The 17,188-nt window shown below is 41.7% G+C and overlaps 1 protein-coding gene across 3 annotated transcripts in view; it reads left to right on the top strand.

The window, feature by feature from the left end:
• The window catches only part of LOC107863431 (ALBINO3-like protein 2, chloroplastic), a 37,804-nt gene extending 20,864 nt beyond the window's left edge, over positions 1-16,940 (top strand). The window contains exons 7-14 of one of the 3 annotated variants that reach the window (XM_016709335.2): positions 11,859-11,924; positions 13,334-13,381; positions 13,906-14,082; positions 14,177-14,232; positions 14,329-14,446; positions 14,743-14,832; positions 16,431-16,540; positions 16,657-16,940. In XM_016709335.2, coding sequence (XP_016564821.1) covers positions 11,859-11,924; positions 13,334-13,381; positions 13,906-14,082; positions 14,177-14,232; positions 14,329-14,446; positions 14,743-14,832; positions 16,431-16,540; positions 16,657-16,813 — 822 coding nt within the window. In that variant the 3' untranslated portion in view covers positions 16,814-16,940. The remainder of the gene's footprint in view (positions 1-11,858; positions 11,925-13,333; positions 13,382-13,905; positions 14,083-14,176; positions 14,233-14,328; positions 14,447-14,742; positions 14,833-16,430; positions 16,541-16,656) is intronic. The other 2 variants (XM_047408556.1, XM_016709336.2) reach the window with 2 other exon arrangements.
• Positions 16,941-17,188: the final 248 nt, after the last annotated feature.

Here is a 17,188-nt window from a genome sequence, read left to right as displayed (position 1 = left end):
TAAGTATCTTGAGATATTAAATTAGTTCCCACTTTGTGGGATTTCACTAGGTATATTATTGTTGTATGTAGAGATATAAAATGACTTTTGATAATGCCAAACATATTACTCATCAGCACAAAGGTAGTGCTGGAAAAGCCTCTGTACATTTCACAAGGCTTCCAAAAAGTCTAGTATGAAGTGAGCCTCCTCTATACAAAATTCTTCACACCAAAATTGCAACTCCAAAATACAATGCATCTTAACTTTCTGGATTCAATTGGTCTTATCTTCAAAGCATCTTGCTATTCCTTTCCCTCCAAATGGTCCACCAGGTAAAAACAAGAATATCCTTCCAGCATTTCCTTTCCTTCTACCTGACCAGGAGATTATATAAAATTCTTGTAAATTACATTTCTTATAGTGTAATTCTGACGAGGCAACAATAACAACAACAACAATAGTCTAGTGTATTCCCACAAAGTGAGGTCTGGGGAGGCTAAGATGTATGCAGTCCATACCGCTACCTCCGCAGAAGTAGAAAGGCTGTTTCCGATAGACCCCCGGCTCAAGATAGAGAATAGTACACCAAGGCCATAATGAAACATGAAACAGGATGGATGACATAAACGAAATACGAAATAATAAACATAAAATACAAAATAAATAACAGAGAAATTCAAAAATAAGCAAAATACTAGCAATCCGAAATAAGACATAAGAAAAAGGACACCCACCCAGTAGTAACATACATTCCCAGACCAAAGACACCCACCACATCCAAACTCTCCTGACTAGCGGCTCCTACTCAAGGACACAGACCTAGGAATACTAATCTGGCTACACAAGCGCTCTCCTACCACCTTGCTACAACCCACACACTCACACTAGCCTTCTACCCTAATCCGCGACCTTCACACTTTCCTGTCTAGGGTCATGTCCTCAGTAATCTGTAGCTGCTCCATGTCATGTCTAATCACCTCCCTGCAGTATTTCTTCGGCCTACCTCTACTCCTCCTGAAGCCATACGAAGCTAGCATCTCGCACCTCCGAACTGGGGCATCCGTTCCCCTCATCATCACATGCCCAAACCATCTTAACCTTCCTTCTCGCATCTTGTCCTCCATCGAAGCCACTCCCACCTTCTCCCGGATAGTCTCATTCCTAACTCTATCCCTTCTAGTAAGTCCACACATCCAACGCAACATTCTCATTTCCGTCGCCTTCAATGTGGAAGTTCTTGACTGGCCAACACTCCGCTCCGTACAGCATGACCGGACGGACTGCCACTCTGTAGAATTTGCCTTTAAGCTTAAGGGGCACCTTCTTATCACACAACACTTCCGAGGCGAGCCTCCACTTCATCCAACCTTCTCCAATACGTTTAGAGACATCCTTGTCAATCTCGCCATTCCCCTGAATCATAGACCGCAGATACTTAAAATTATCCCTCTTGCAAACATCTTGGGAATCCCACCTTACCATCACTTCGTCCTCCTGACTCGAGTCGCTAAACTTGCACTCTAAATACTCTGTCTTGGACCTACTCAACCTGAACCCTTTAGATTCAAGGGTTTGCCTCCAAACCTCTAATTTCTCATTCACACCTCCCCGAGTCTCATCGATCAACACTACATCATCCGCAAATAACATACACCAAGGCACCTCCCCTTGAATACTCTGCGTCAACACGTCTATCACCAACGCAAAAATGAACGGGCTAAGAGTTGATCCCTGATGCAAACCTGTCTCGATCGAAAAATGCCCTGAGTCTCTTCCCGCCGTCCTTACCCGAGTCTTCCCTCCATCGTACATGTCCTTAATAGCTCTAACGTACGCCACCGGAACTCCACTCACCTCCGAGCATCTCCAAAGAACCTCCCTTAGGGACTTTGTCGTACGTCTTTTCCAGGTCGATGAACACCATGTGCTAGTCCTTCTTCCTTTCCCTATACTGCTCAACCAATCTTCTCACCAGGTGGATTGCTTTTGTCGACGAGCGGCCAGGCATAAAACCAAATTGATTCTCCGAAATGGACATGACCCTCCTCACTCCCCGCTCAACCACCCTCTCCTAAATCTTCATAGTGTGACTCAACAGCTTAATGCCCCTATAGTTGTTGCAACTCTGAATGTCGCCCTTGTTTTTATCTAACGGAATCATCGTACTCCATCTCCAAGCCTCAGGCATTCTCGCCGTCTTGAAAATGACGTTAAACAAATCCGTCAACCGCCTTAAACCTGCCCCACTAGCATACTTCCAAAAATCCACCAGAATCTCGCCAGGCCCCGTCGCCTTACCCCTCCGCATCCTACGAATAGCCTTTAAGACCTCCTCAACCTTAAAACGTCTACGGTAACTGAAATCACGGCTCTCCTCCGAGCTCTCCAGCTTCCCTAACACAATGCCTCTATCCCCCTCCTTGTTTAGAAGTCTATAAAAATACTCCTGCCATCTCTTTTTAATGTTAACATCCTACTAAAACTCTACCATCTTCCCCCTTAATGCACTTCACTTGATCGATGTTACGACCCTTCCTCTTCCTAGCCTTAGCCAGCCTATACAAACCTTTTTCCCCGCCGTTCTCCTCTAACCCCGCATACAAGCTCTCAAAAGCTGCTGTCTTAGCAGCCGAAACTGCTAACTTAGCCTCTTTCCTTGCTACTTTGTAAACTTCCCTATTCACCTGCTTCTCCTTTTCGTCTTTACTCTCCATCAACTTCACATACACCCCCTTCTTAATCTCCACTTTCTTCTTAACTTCTTCATTCCACCACCAGTCCCCCTTATGCCGACCTGCCTGACCCCTCAAAACACCCAACACCTCTCTAGCCGTCTCCTTGATGCAGCTGGCAGCTTTATCCCACATAATATCCACGTCCCCCTGCACTCGCACACCCCAATTCCGTCCACCTTCTCCCCGATCTCCAGTGCACTAACTGGCGTCAAGCCACCCTACTTAATCCTGGGTCGACCATCTCCGGCCCTACTCTTCTTGATAAACAAGTCCATCACCAGAAGCCTGTGCTGTGTCGAAAGATGCTCACTCGGAATGACTTTACAATCCTTACATAAAACCCTATCTCCCTTCCTAAGCAGCAGAAAGTCAATCTGAGTCTTGGCTGCTGCACTTCGGAGGGTAATCTGGTGATCCTCCTTCTTCGGAAAGCTCGAATTCACAACCACCAGCCCAAAGGCCCTCACAAAATCCAACAAAGCAACCCCCTCACCATTTCTATCGCCGAAACCAAAACCTCTATAAACATCGTCATAACTTCCCGGTAAAACCCCAATATGCCCATTGAAGTCCCCCGCTACGACAATAGGCATGCTTCTCACCACCTCATCCAAAGCCTCCCAAAATCTCGCTTTCACTTCCTCATCTAAACCCACCTGTGGCGCATACACACTACACACATGCAGCGTAAACCCCCCAAAGACCAACTTAATCGTCATCAACCTGTCATTGACCCTCTTAACCTTCACCACCTGCCCTCTAAGCTCCTCGTCCACTAAGATGCCCACTCCATTTCGACGCCTCTCGCTGCCTGAGTACCACAGCTTGTACCCATCCACTTCCCTAGCCTTAGCCCCTACCCACTTAGTCTCCTGTACACACGCAATATTAATCCTCCTCTTCTTGAGAATCTTCATTAACTCTATGGACTTACCCTGAAGGGTCCCTATGTTCCAAGACCCTACCTTCAACTTATCTCCTCTCGCCTCTCGCCTACCTTTTCCACCCTTCACCGAACCAGCCCAAACCCCCAGCCTAGACCCCACACCCACCCCTCTCCTCCCCTCTCCACCTCCTCCTAAACCAGCCCCCAACGCCAACCCCTTCGGATATGGCCCTATTCGATCATCAACCCCCACAACCACTATTTAATAATCGTAACCAAGCCCCAAAACAACCAGCAGATAGATGGACAAACAAACAAAGCAACAGAAGGAAAACAGTAGGAAAACAGCAAGCACGCACAAGAATACACTATCCAACCTAACATCTAGGGCAACACAACAATATTTTACTTTATCATTATTCTCTTTTCAAGTTCTTTGTCTATATATTTGTTATTCATAGTTATAATTAGTCTTGGACTGCATATACATTATTTGTACTTTTTCTCCATTTGCATCTTTTTTAATTAAGCCCACTCTTTATTTGCGCTTAAAGGCCCAATGGACCTTATAGTTTTTTGTGCCTTTTCACCTTTGATAAAACTGATGAAGTTCCGAGTTTCCCGATTATTATCTTTGCGTACTTTTAATCAGTTCACTCACAAAAATAAATATCAATAATTTCTAGGTATTTCACACACACAAAAAAAGAATAGTTTGTGATCATTATCTAGAAACTATATTTTTTTATCTTTGAAGATTAAGCCTTCAATCTGATTAATGATAAACATTGAAGATTAAAGCAATATTCTTTAAGCAGAAATGTAAAATGAGGCTGCATACAATTGACCTTGTGGTCCGACCATTCTCCTGATCCCGCACATAGCAGGAGTTTTAGTGCACCGGGTTGCCCTTTAAAGTAATTTTCTCAAAAGAAAAGAGATACTTGAGGCTTTAAGAGGAGTGATGAGAAGCAAAGGGTATGCTTCTTCGAAGTAAACTGAACAAATACCATTATCTGCATAGAATTAGAGTAATCATAACATAAAAATTGCAATAAACATTATATTTTAAAATGTATACTGCACACTAATGACATATTTGAGTAATGACTCAACATAACCCTTTACAATGAATTGAAGAAAATGATCATGCTAAGATCTTGCATGTCTTGCTCTTAGATCTAACAACAACAAACCCAGTATATTCCCACCTAGTGGAGTCTGGGGAGGGTAGAATGTACGCAGTCCATACCACTACCTCTAAAGAAGTAGAGAGGCTGTTTCCGATAGACCCTCGGCTCAAGACACAGGACAATAAACCAGAACTTCCAAAGCAAGAAACGTGATAAAACTAACATAGATACGACAACGACAAAAATAAAGTACATTACCAAACAAAAGACACCAAACAAAACCTAACTATTGACTACGATTCAAACACGCACCTTACCCCTCTATCCTAGTGTTCTTCCTCCAAACCTTCCTATCCAGAGTCATGTCCTCGGTGAGCTGTAACTGCTCCATGTCACGTCTAATCACTTCTCTAGTATTTTTTTGGTCTACCCCTTCCCCGTTTGAAACCATCTAACGCCAGTCTCTCATATCTACGAATTGGGGCATCCGTGCCCCTCCTCATCACATGACCAAACCATCTCATCCTCACTTCCCGCATTTTATCTTCCACCGATACCACTCCCGCCTTCTCCCGAATAATCTCATTCCTAACCTTGTCCGCCCTTGTAAGACCACACATCCAACGCAACATCCTCATTTCCGCCACGTTCAACTTTTGGATATGAGAACTCTTAACTGGCCAACACTCCGCTCCATACAACATAGCCGGCCGGACCGCAATTCTATAGAATTTGCCTTTAAGCTTGGGAGGCACCTTCCTATCACATAAAATTCCGGAAGCGCGCCTCCATTTTATCCAACCTGCCCTAATACGGTGAGATACATCCTCATCTATCTCTCCATTCCCCTGGATCGTAGACCCAAGATACTTAAAACTATCCCTCTTACAGGCTGCCTGAGATTTCAACTTCACTACCACCTCCTCCTTTTACCTCAAGTCAGTAAACTTGCACTCCAAATACTCCGTCCAGGGTTTGCTTCCAAAGCTCCAGCTTATCTCTAACACCTTGCCGCGATTCCTCAATCAAAACTACATCATCCGCAAAAAGCATACACCAAGGCACCTCGCCTTGTATACTCCGCGTCAACACATCTATCACCACAACAAATAAAAACGGACTAAGAGTTGATCCCTGGTGCAACCTTGTCAAGACCGGAAAATGCTCAGAATCTCCTCCCACCGTCCTTACTCGAGTCATTGCCCCCTTATACATATCCTTAATCGCTCTGATGTACGCCACAGGAACCCCTCGCCTCCAAGCATCTCCAAAGAACCTCCCTAGGGACCTCGTCATACGTCTTTTCCAAGTCAATAAACATCATATGAAGATCCTCTTTCTCTCTCTATACTGCTCTACCTGTCTACGCACTAGGTGAATTGCCTCAGTCGTCGAGCGACCAGGCATAAAACTAAATTGATTCTCCGAAATAGACACAATCTTCCTCAACCTCCGCTCCATCACCCTCTCCCAAATCTTCATCGTGTGACTCAACAACTTAATGCCTCGGTAGTTGTTGCAACTCTGAATGTCACCCTTTTTCTTAATAATGGGATCATCGTGCTACATCTCCACGCCTCAGGCATCTTCGCGGACTTGAAAATGTTGTTAAACAGGTTGGTCAGCCATCTCAACCCAGCCCCGCTAGAAAACTTCTAAAAATCCACCGGAATCTCATCGGGCCCTGTTGCCCTGCCCTTCCGCATCTTGCGGATAGCTTCACTGATCTCCTTTACTCTAAAACGCCGACAATAGCCAAAATCGCGACACTCCTCATTGTGCTCCAACTCTCCTAACACAATACCTCTATTCCCCTCATCATTCAAGAGCTTATGAAAATACGACTTCCATTTTATCTTTATGAGGGCATCCTCCACCAATACTCTGCCATCCTCCCCTTAATACACTTCACTTGGTCTAGATCCCGATGCTTTCGCTCCCTAGCCTTGGCAAGCCTAAACAACCTTTTTTTCCCGCTTTTCTCCTCTAACCCCCTATACAAACTCTCAAAAGCTGTTGTCTTAGCAGCTGTAACTGCTAACTTAGCCTCTTTCTTAGCTAACTTATACTCCTCTCTGCTAACCCGTTTCTCCTCTTCATCCTTACTCTCCACCAGCTTAACATAAGTCGCCTTCTTCGTCTCCACCTTCTTCCTAACGTCTTCATTCCACCACTAATCCCCCGAATACTTGCCAGACCTGCCTCTCGAGACACCCAACACCTTTCTAGCAGACTCTTTGATGCATCCCGCAGCCCTGTCCCACATACTATCCGCGTCCCCCCTACCCTCCCAAACCCCTATCCGCTCCAACTTCATCCCTATCTCCAAGGCATAATTGCCAGACCAACCTCTCGAGACACCCAACACCTCTCTAGCAGACTCTTTGATGCATCCCGCAGCCCTGTCCCTCATACTATCCGCGTCCCCCTTATCCCCTCCAACTTCATCCCTATCTCCAAGGCACTAACTGGAGTCAGGCCACCCCACCTAACTCTAGGTTGACTCTCCGCACCCCTTCTCTTCTTGCTCTTTTTGGTAACCAAGTCCATCACCAGAAGTCTATGTTGGGTCACAAGATTCTCACTCGGGATTACCTTACAATCTTTACACAATGCTCTATCCCTCTTCCAAAGCAGCAAAAAGTCAATCTGAGTCCTGGCTAGCCTGCTACGAAAAGTAACCAGATGCTCCTCCTTCTTCGGAAAGCTGGAATTCACAACCACTAACCCAAAGGCCTTCGCAAAATCTAAAAGAGCTGCTCCCTCAACATTCCCATCCCCAAACCCGAAGCCTTCATGCACATCATCATAGCCCATCGGCAGAGCCCCGATGTGCCCATTAAAATCCCCTCCTATGACAATCATCTCTAAACTAGGTACGCCTCTTACCACCTCGTCCAAAACCTCCCAAAATCTATTCTTCTCCTCCTCGTCCAGGCCCACCTGTGGCGCATACGCACTACAGATGCTCAAAGAAGACCCCCCAACGATCAACTTAATAGTCATCACCCTATCACTAACCCTTTTAACCTCCACAACCTGCCCTCTAAGCTCCTTGACCACTAAAATACCTACGCCATTCCTACGCCTCTCACTACCAGAGTGCCACAACTTGTACCCATCTATATCCCTAGCCTTAGAACCTACCCACTTGGTCTCCTGGACACATGCAATACTGATCCTTCTCTTCCTAAGAATCTTAACCAGTTCTATCGACTTACCCTGAAGGGTCCCTATATTCCACGACCCTACCCTCAACCTATCATCTCTCTTTTTCCCCTTTAATACCTCGCACTCCGCATGTCAAACCTAACCCAACACCGGACCTCGACCCCACCCCCAGCCCCCAGGACATGGCCCTACTCCACCATTAGCCACCCACGCCACTACTCAACGAAAAGCCCAGAGAAGTCTAAAAACATCAATAACTATAAAGGCAAACACAAAGCACACAAACAACAACAACAACAAACCCAGTGTATTCCCACTTAGTGGGGTCTGGGGGGGGTAAGATGTACGCAGTCCATACCTCTACCTCTGATGAAGTAGAAAGGCTGTTTCCGAAAGACCCCCGGCTCAAGTCACGAGATATCACACAAACACATAGTACAGCACAGAAGCAGATGACATAACATAGATACGACACCCATAAGGAATATAAAACAGAGTAAAGCAGGAATGCAGGAATATAAAGCAGAGGAAAGCACACATATTCGTAATAAACATGGAACACGGAACACGGAACATTGAATACGGAATCATAACAGGAATACACCCCCACCAATTAATTCCCTACACTAGCGACCCGAACTGGCCCTAATCCTCTGCCGTAATTCGCATCTTCCAGACCTTCCTATCTAGGGTCATGTCCTCAGTGAGCTGTAACTGTTCCATGTCCCGCCTAATCACCTCACCCCAGTACTTCTTCGGTCTACCCCTACCCCGTCTAAAACCATCCAACGCTAGCCTCTCACACCTACGGACCGGGGCATCCATGCCCCTCCTCTTCACGTGTCCGAACCATCTCAATCGTGCTTCCCGCATCTTACACTCCACTGAAGTCACACTAACCTTCTCCCGGATAGTCTCATTCCGAACTCTATCCCCTCGGGTCAGTCCACACATCCAGCGCAACATCCGCATTTCTGCCACCTTCATTCTTTGGATGTGGGAGTTCTTAACTGGCCAACACTCCGCTCCATACAGCAAGGCCGGACGGACTACCACCCTATAGAATTTGCCTTTAAGCTTGGGCGGCACCTTCTTATCACACAGCACCCCCGATGCGAGTTTCCACTTCATCCATCCCGCCCCAATACGGTGCGAGACATCCTCGTCAATCTCACCGTTACTCTGGATCACGGACCCGAGATACTTGAACTTATCCCTCTTCCCTACCTCCTGTGCTTCTAGCCTCACTACTACCTCATTCTCCCGCCTCACGTCATTAAACTTACATTCCACATACTCTGTCTTGGTTCTGCTCACCCTGAACCCTTTAGACTCCAGACAGTCCGCAACAAAAAACCCACACAAAATAAACAATGAAGATAACAGAAAAAGCGCGATGCAAGAAAGTATGACAGAAATAAAGTTCCGAGGTTAGAAGTCACCAGGCTACGTGGATCAAGTCTTCAGCTCTTGCTTGTTGCGTTGAAAACCGGCAAATTGGGGTAGAAATTGGTCGGTGGAATATCGCCGGAATGTCGCCGGGTCAGATCTGGTCTGAGGGTTGAGATCTGCTTCCTTCTCGCCTATAATATTGTTCGTCTTTTTTTTTTTTTTTTTTTTTTTCTTTTCTTTGGGGCGGCGCCCCTTACCCCCCGCCGGGGTGGAAACGGTGAAAACCCACACGCCGGCGAGAGAGTGAACCATCTCTAGGGAAGGAGGGAGGGGGAGAGAGGGAGAGACGAAGGGAGAGAGAGGGTATCGTACTTACCTGCCGCTGGTGATGCTATTACGCTGGCGTTTGCTTCGCCGGAGAGAGAAGGGAAAACGTTAGCCGGGGAGAAAGACGTTAGAGAGAAAATTTTGATTGCATTACGTCCCCTTGATCTTAGATCTCTTGCATGTAAAATTAAAGATCAATTTACCATGACATTAGTTTGAGTCTCAAGCTAGGGATCACCACTTCTTTGGCGGAAGCTCCGGTATGAAATAGCAATCGTTATAGATAGACTTAGAGATGCTTGAATAGCTGCAGTCTAGCCTTTTCATTAACTGGATCTCCTACCTCCACTGTTATTAAATCGGCAAGACTCAAATCTTGGACCTCTGTCTAATCTATCATGGTGAATCGTGTGAACCGTCTCATCTAAAAAAAACCTAGATATCACAGAAAGAACACTTATTAATCCGAACAACTCAAACTTATTAAATATCTCTAAATGTAATTTCAGCAATTCCTTAAAAGATTAACTTCAATCACAAGATTGAATTTCAAAGTTTAATTAATTGGCCATAATAAATCAATGCAACCTCGAGTTCATATTTAGTAATTTAACTGCTTTAGTAACAGCAAATTCTTTTCTTAAATCCTAAAGAATGTTAAAATTATTATCCTAACACTACACATACGAGAATAGAAAATTAATAAAGAATAAATGCGCAAAGAAGAACCATAATCTTTTTGCAAACTTAACAAGTGAGTAGAATGAAGAAGCTCAGAGCAGAATTCGCAGAAGAAGACTAGAACAAAGAATTAAGAGAAGAAGAGATATATTAGAAAGAAGCTAAACTATAAAAACAATGATAGTAGATAAGAACTGTTGCAAATCAGAGTAAAAGAAGAAAAAAACCAAGAAGAGAATGCTCAAGCATCTATATGGAGAGGTATCCCTATACTCAATTCTATTTTATCCTTTGTTTTCTCTCTTTTTTCACATTCTGATGTCAAACTCAAAGAAGTTATCGCTTGTTTTATGCTTTAATGTATGAAGAGTACACTTTTCTGAAGTTCTTCTTTGCTTCACCCTCCTGAAGTTAGTCTCTCTTTTCTTTGTTTCATTGCTTTAAGCGATGGATTGATCTCTTGTATATAACACTTGGTCATAGATTATTTTCTAATCTTAATGCACAGTTTATGATTACTTGGACAAAACTGATAATTAATTAGATTTGTAAAATATGAAAGGAAGTCATATGAGACAGTTCTATTCAAGTTTGTCAAATCATAATCATGGATTTGGATTACGTCCAATATTGGATCTATTTAAAAGTTGCACTGGTGGACTGAAAACAAGAGGAAACAAAGAGAAGTCAAATAAAGGCATTTAGGTAAAAGTTCACCAGAATTTCAACAAATAGTTAGTTTTGAATTTAATAATTTCAAGGAGTTCAATGTTGAAAACTTATGGTTGAACCCGTCAAATTTAAAGTTTAAATCCACCTCTAATCAAGATTAAGCGGTGTTGAGAGTTCAGAAAAGAAGAAAATCAATAATCAAAAGTGAAATATTATAAGATTATTCAACATTCTTATATCCTTGATAGTATTGTTGAATGGTCTTGGCACGGGCCACTATTATCTAGTTTTAATAGTAGGCAGAGAAACTGGTAAAGTTGTTGCCATGTGACTAGGAGGTCACGGGTTCAAGCCTTGGAAACAGCCTCTGGCAGAATTGCAAGGCCCTTCCCCGGACCCTGCGCATAGTGTGAGCTTTAGTGCACCAGGTTGCCCTTTTTTTTTCTTTAATAGAAGGCAGAGAAAGCCAAATGTATGGGAAGAAGACAACTTCTATTAAGAAAACTGTCAAACTTAGTTTCATTTTTCTTCTTGACCTATTATTATTAGCGAACCCTTGAAAAATATATATTTTTCATTGTCGCTATCACTATGTACATTGGACATGCATGCAAACTAGCAGTGGAAGAACTAGCCACTTGCAGTTGGGTTTGTTGACCATGCATATCCAATTGGGACCATGTGTATGCATGAATAGTTCGTTAAACCCACTTACTCGGAATTATGGAATCCCAGTTCCTTAAACCGACTTACTCGGAATTATGGAATCCCCTTAAAACCTAGCGATCTTTAGTATGCTATCAATAGTTTTCTTCCTTACTGATGATAACTTTTAGATGTAAGTCTAACATTTGGTTCTTTTTTTTTTTTCGGTTACAGTACTACAAGAAGTACTTGGAATTCCTGACATTACCCATTTTGTTTAGCGCATTCTATATGCCTCAGGTAATCAACCATTTGATTCCAAAAAAATATCTGCTATAAGTTTTGCCCATTTTTATGTCCTTCATTTGCAATAAAATTTGAACCTGGCATTCCAATACTTCATTATCTTGAGCTTTGTGTCCAACTGGAAGAAGGAAACTGGTTTTTGATCTTTGAACTGTTTGGGTTTGTTTCCCTGGAAACCTTTAGTTTTAGTCCTGTTAATTTATTGGGCCCAGCAATAGCTGGAACTATTGTTTTCTTGAAAGTTGTTAATGGAGGCACACTTTGACTTTTGTCTCTGTTTGTTATGACCGCTCCTTATTTTTAAAAGGTTTCCTCCGTATAAGTAAACAAGGGCTTATGATATTGTAAATATACTGTTTTTTCTGCTTTGGATCTGAGCATCTCAGTACCTGTGTTTTAACAACCATTAGATGGTAAGGAGCAACTCATTATGTTAGAGCTATCAATTGGAATTGTCAGGATGTTGTCGCTTTTTTGTGTGGTTTGCATCATGTCTTGCTTGAAAATGTTTACTTGGGCTTTCTGGACAGTGACTGTAGGAGATTTTTTTGTCATTGTAATTTGCAGCTCTATGGACCGATCTCTTGCTTTTATAAAGTCAACAGACTGGAACCATATTATAATTGGGTTGATTGCAAGTAGCAGTTCATGATTTAATTTTTTGTTTGATAGGGTTAATTTCTCTTGCAAATTGTTCTCTTTTTAATAGCCTCAATGATGGATTGTACTAAGGTATAAGAGATGCAATTAATGTAAATAATAAGTGGCACATCTAATGTGTGAATTTGGAAGAGAAATAAGAGAAGAACTCAGCTTGATTATTCTCTCAAGCTATTGGGTTTAAATAGCTAAGTTTACATGTCCTAGAAAAAGGAAAGGAAAACAGTAATTAAAACCCAATCAATACAAATCAATACCCTAATTATACAACACTACCTGCTATATTTACATATATGCTATGAAATATTCTTACGATTCTAACATAATGGTTGTTTGAAATTGGTGAAAGCTGAGGCTTTGGGAGTTAATTAGTTGCCAAGTGAAATATGACCTGACGAGATTCCCGTAGTAGTAAAATATAAAATTTGACACAAGGGGAAGCCCCTATGGACTTTCAAGTTGATGATGGATGGAGGAACTTGATTTAGTTTGTCTGTGAGGCTTATGCGAAAGAGCGGCAGCAGTGGTGCTGATCACATACAAATAAATATTAACATTAATGACCACTAACTTTTTCTTTTATTTTTAAAAAATAATGGTGTTGGGTTGGAGAGGGGATTACATGGGAAAATAAATTTCGTTGTCTTTCTGAGTCATTCGCCTGTCCTTCTATCTTGATATACCTGACAAAGGATTGATTGTGTGCATGCCATGAAGTTTTTGTTCATTTGTCTACTTTTCAGGGGAGTTTAGTCTATTGGCTTACGAATAGTTCGATGACTGCTTTTCAGGTATCTCTTCTGAAGTACTCTTCCTAAGGTTGCTCATGCCAACTTCATTTCTTGCTTGTCTGGGCCTGCAGATAAATGCTGAAGTAATATGTTATTGTTAGGAAGTTGTTGTGACCTCTCATATTATGCATTGGATGCCAAGAGGTTTTATTGCACAAAGTGCATTTAAGTTTGAAATTTACATGATCCGCGCAGAGTGTCTGGAGTTTTTTCTTCCTTCTAACGTGGAAAGAGAGCATGATAGATGAGCTACTGCCTACTAGATAATGAAGATAGAAATTTCTTCAAACTCCCCTTTGAAAATGTCTATGATCCCTCTTTTTCTCACTTTCATTCCCTCTAGACAGTGTCTAGCAGATCATACTTAGCAGGTGTCGTCTGTTGTAAATTGTTCCCTGTTCAATAGTGGTCGTTGAAAAATGTGGCTTCTTAAGTTTGCACTTCGCATGTCATCATGAAATCAATGAGTGTGGTGAATATTGGAAAATTTAATTTCTTAGAACTCATTACCTTTTTATATACAGCAACTATCTCTAAATCATCCAGATGTTCGCAAGAAACTGGGGCTACCTCAGAAGGATCCTCAATTAGCAGCTGCACATCAGAAAGAGTTAGGTAATCCTGGAGAAATCAAAATAGATCCATCAACAAATCAGAGCAAATTATCTTTCCAGAACCTATCAGCTCTTGAATTGGTTAATGTTAGTAACTATTTTCTTTTCCTGATATTTGAGACTTGAAATGTTGAATTGTTCTTGCTGCTGTCTAAATTTTTGTTTGTTGAAACCTCATTAGCTTGCGATCAAACTCCTAGCAGGAGGACGTAAAGATGAAGCTATGTCCTTTCTACGGTAGTTCTCTCCGTAAATAAAAGCTATCCTCACCATCTTGGTTCTTTTTTTTTTTCTTTCATTGTAGCATTCACATTTTAATGTATGAGTTTACAGACTTGCTATTTCCAAGGATCCCGAGAATATTCGAGCTTTGCTTATTATTGGCCAGACACTGTTGCAAGATGGTTCCTTACCAGAAGCTACTGAATACTTGGAACGTACTATTGCTAAGGTTTGAGTCTGAATTCCTGCATTTCAGTTTGAGTTTAGTGATCTTCTTGATGGAGAATATCAATTTGCATTTGTGGACTAGGAAGTTCCTGAATGTTATTTTCAGTTCATGCAAAGGGCGACTAAATCTGTGGAAATCAAAATCTGTTTTTCTACGGTTGGGACCTTTTTTGAAGTTTATGTAGTATGCAGTTTACTCTACAGGAATCTTCATTTTTTTAAGTGAACTTAATTTTGATGCTATAACCCAGAAGGCTTTGATTTGTTACTGATCAAAGTCAATTTTTACAAGTTCAGCTTCTGCTAAAGGAGAATCAAATGGAAATTGAGGATGTAGATCTGCTGATTCTATCATCTCAATGGGCAGGTGTTGCCTGTATACGGCAGGTAATGGTATTTTGAGAACTTGTCTTGATGATCGACTTAAAAATACAACTACTATGCCTCAATTTCGAGCAAGTTGGGGTCGGCTAATAGAATTCTCACTGACCGTGCTGCTCCATTTGAGCTCATCTCAGACCCATATTTGCTTGACATAAATCAATAAGAATTCTAGTCTCAGATATTGAGTACCGTGAATCATTTACTTGATTCTACGTGACATGGCGGAATGACGACATTAGAGAAGCCATGTATGTAAGGGATTTATTTTGGGGACTTCTAGTGGGTTGGGCTATTGAAACTCTATTGTGGTATAATTTTAAATGGATTTTCAGACGAGAAGGTTACAGAATTTCCCTCTTCCTTTTTCTCTGTCATTTAAAGATGATAGAAGTTTCATCGTAGTTTTCTTTTTTATTCAAATGTTTTTGTGAAATTCCTGAGTCATCTACAGTATGTTTGATGTATATTTAGCTTGAAATTCCTCAGTCACTCATCTTCCATTTTTATTTTTGTTTTATTCTTGTAGACCTCACATGTCCTTGAAAGTCTGGAATCCATCTTCCGTTCTTATATATGTTTTATTCTTGTAGAACCCACATTCCCTGAAAGGCCTGCTGATTGTTGCTCTACTATATAATGATAATGAAGATCCAATCTGACCTCCCCCACTACCTAGCTGCTCTCTCCTCTCCGTGATCTAGTCAAACTAGTTACCCCTCCCCTCTGTGTTGTCCATTTACTGAAGGAAATCCTAGCCATCGTATAATATTTTTGCTCTATACTTTTTTAACTATTCCAAATTAGCTATAACCTCAGTACAATATGTAGGGTAGATTTGTTTTGGTTATTGCAATTAATGGTTAAACTAGATCAGTGATTATTATCCCTGAAAACAAGCCTAACGAGGGGTGTTTGAGACTTGTAAGCCGCATTGGAAGCTTCGTAGACAGGGGGTCTTTGATGCAAGTTACTTGCCCAGTCTTATAGGGCATTTAAAACACCAATCTTTGAAGGGAGACGGAAGTTAAAAAGAAACCTTCCACAAGAATAGGTGGAGACACCACAAACCTACTATAGTTCCGGCACAAAAGACATTAAGAATTCTGAGGAATACAGTTATCAGAGTTTTTTTTAGCTATAACCTAACTCCCTTTCTTTCCAAGTCCCACTTGTTGGACTCAAATTGAGATCGAACCAAACAAATTATATGAAGGCTGGTTGTCGGCTGATTTCTCAGAGCCTGGAGTTTGTGTGGATGGTGGGCAAAGCTGAGAGGATACTGACACCTCCAGAATAGTGCTCAATGTACTCTTCAATTTTTTTTTTTTTTGATTCTTGAATCTTGATATTAAGGATTGTACACAGATTTATTCCCTCTAAAACTGATGATTAAGTTGCTCTTTCAGCAGACTAAGTTGGGCCCAACATATATTTTTATTCTGGTGCTTTGGGCTCGACTTAAACATTTTGGGCTCTGTCAGTGGCAGATGTCTCAAGGCCTCTCTTGAGCCAAACCTGAAACCTAGGATAGTTCGTGTCTAAGTTATATACTGGAAATAGGTTTCTCACAGTGATATTGCACCTTTGTTTATCTTTTATAGGGTAAGATGGGAGAGGGACTTGTACACCTGGAGCGAATAGCCACGTTGAAAGAGCCAGAGGACCCAAAGAGTAAGGCCCATTACTATGACGGATTAGTACTACTGTCAAGGTAAAGGTTTATTTTGATTCTCGATACTTGGTTTATATTCTCGAAACAAGTTCAAGAAGACCTTGTGTTTATTCCTTTTCTACAATTGATTAAACTGGTACATGATTATTTTCCAGTACGTTGATCAATGTTGGTCGCAAGAATGATGCAATTAATTATCTGCGAATGGCTACTGCATATGATGAGTCTTACAGAGTATTTCTGCAACAATGTGAAAATGAAGAGGATGATATCACTAGTGACCTTGTCTCTAGTAGGAGAGGAGATTACTGAGTTGCTAAAAATTCTATTTTCCCCTTTCTGTTTCCTGTTGTCATGTAGTCTTCTTGTTAATAAATTTTGATAGGTCAAATGATGTAATAAGTACAAAATGATTTTAATCGAGATCAGTTTTTTTTCCCCTTGAGTTATAATGGAGGATTTGTCTTTTAGGATCTCGTAAAAGCAAAATCCAATAATTATTCATGTGTTTATTGAGAATCTTTTGAACTACCTTGTTCAAGTTTGAAGTAAATCAAAAGGGAAAATAGGAGAATGGAAGGCATACGTGCCGTGAAAACTGAAAAGGGTAGAAACATTCTGGGAGAGAAACAACGAAACATAGAGGAAGGAGAAAGGATTTTGAAATAAAATAAAAAGATGGAAGTA

The sequence above is a fragment of the Capsicum annuum genome, chromosome 3 (assembly GCF_002878395.1).
Source record: "Capsicum annuum cultivar UCD-10X-F1 chromosome 3, UCD10Xv1.1, whole genome shotgun sequence".
NCBI classification, from domain to species: domain Eukaryota; kingdom Viridiplantae; phylum Streptophyta; class Magnoliopsida; order Solanales; family Solanaceae; genus Capsicum; species Capsicum annuum.
This window is presented reverse-complemented; position numbering and strand designations above follow the sequence as displayed.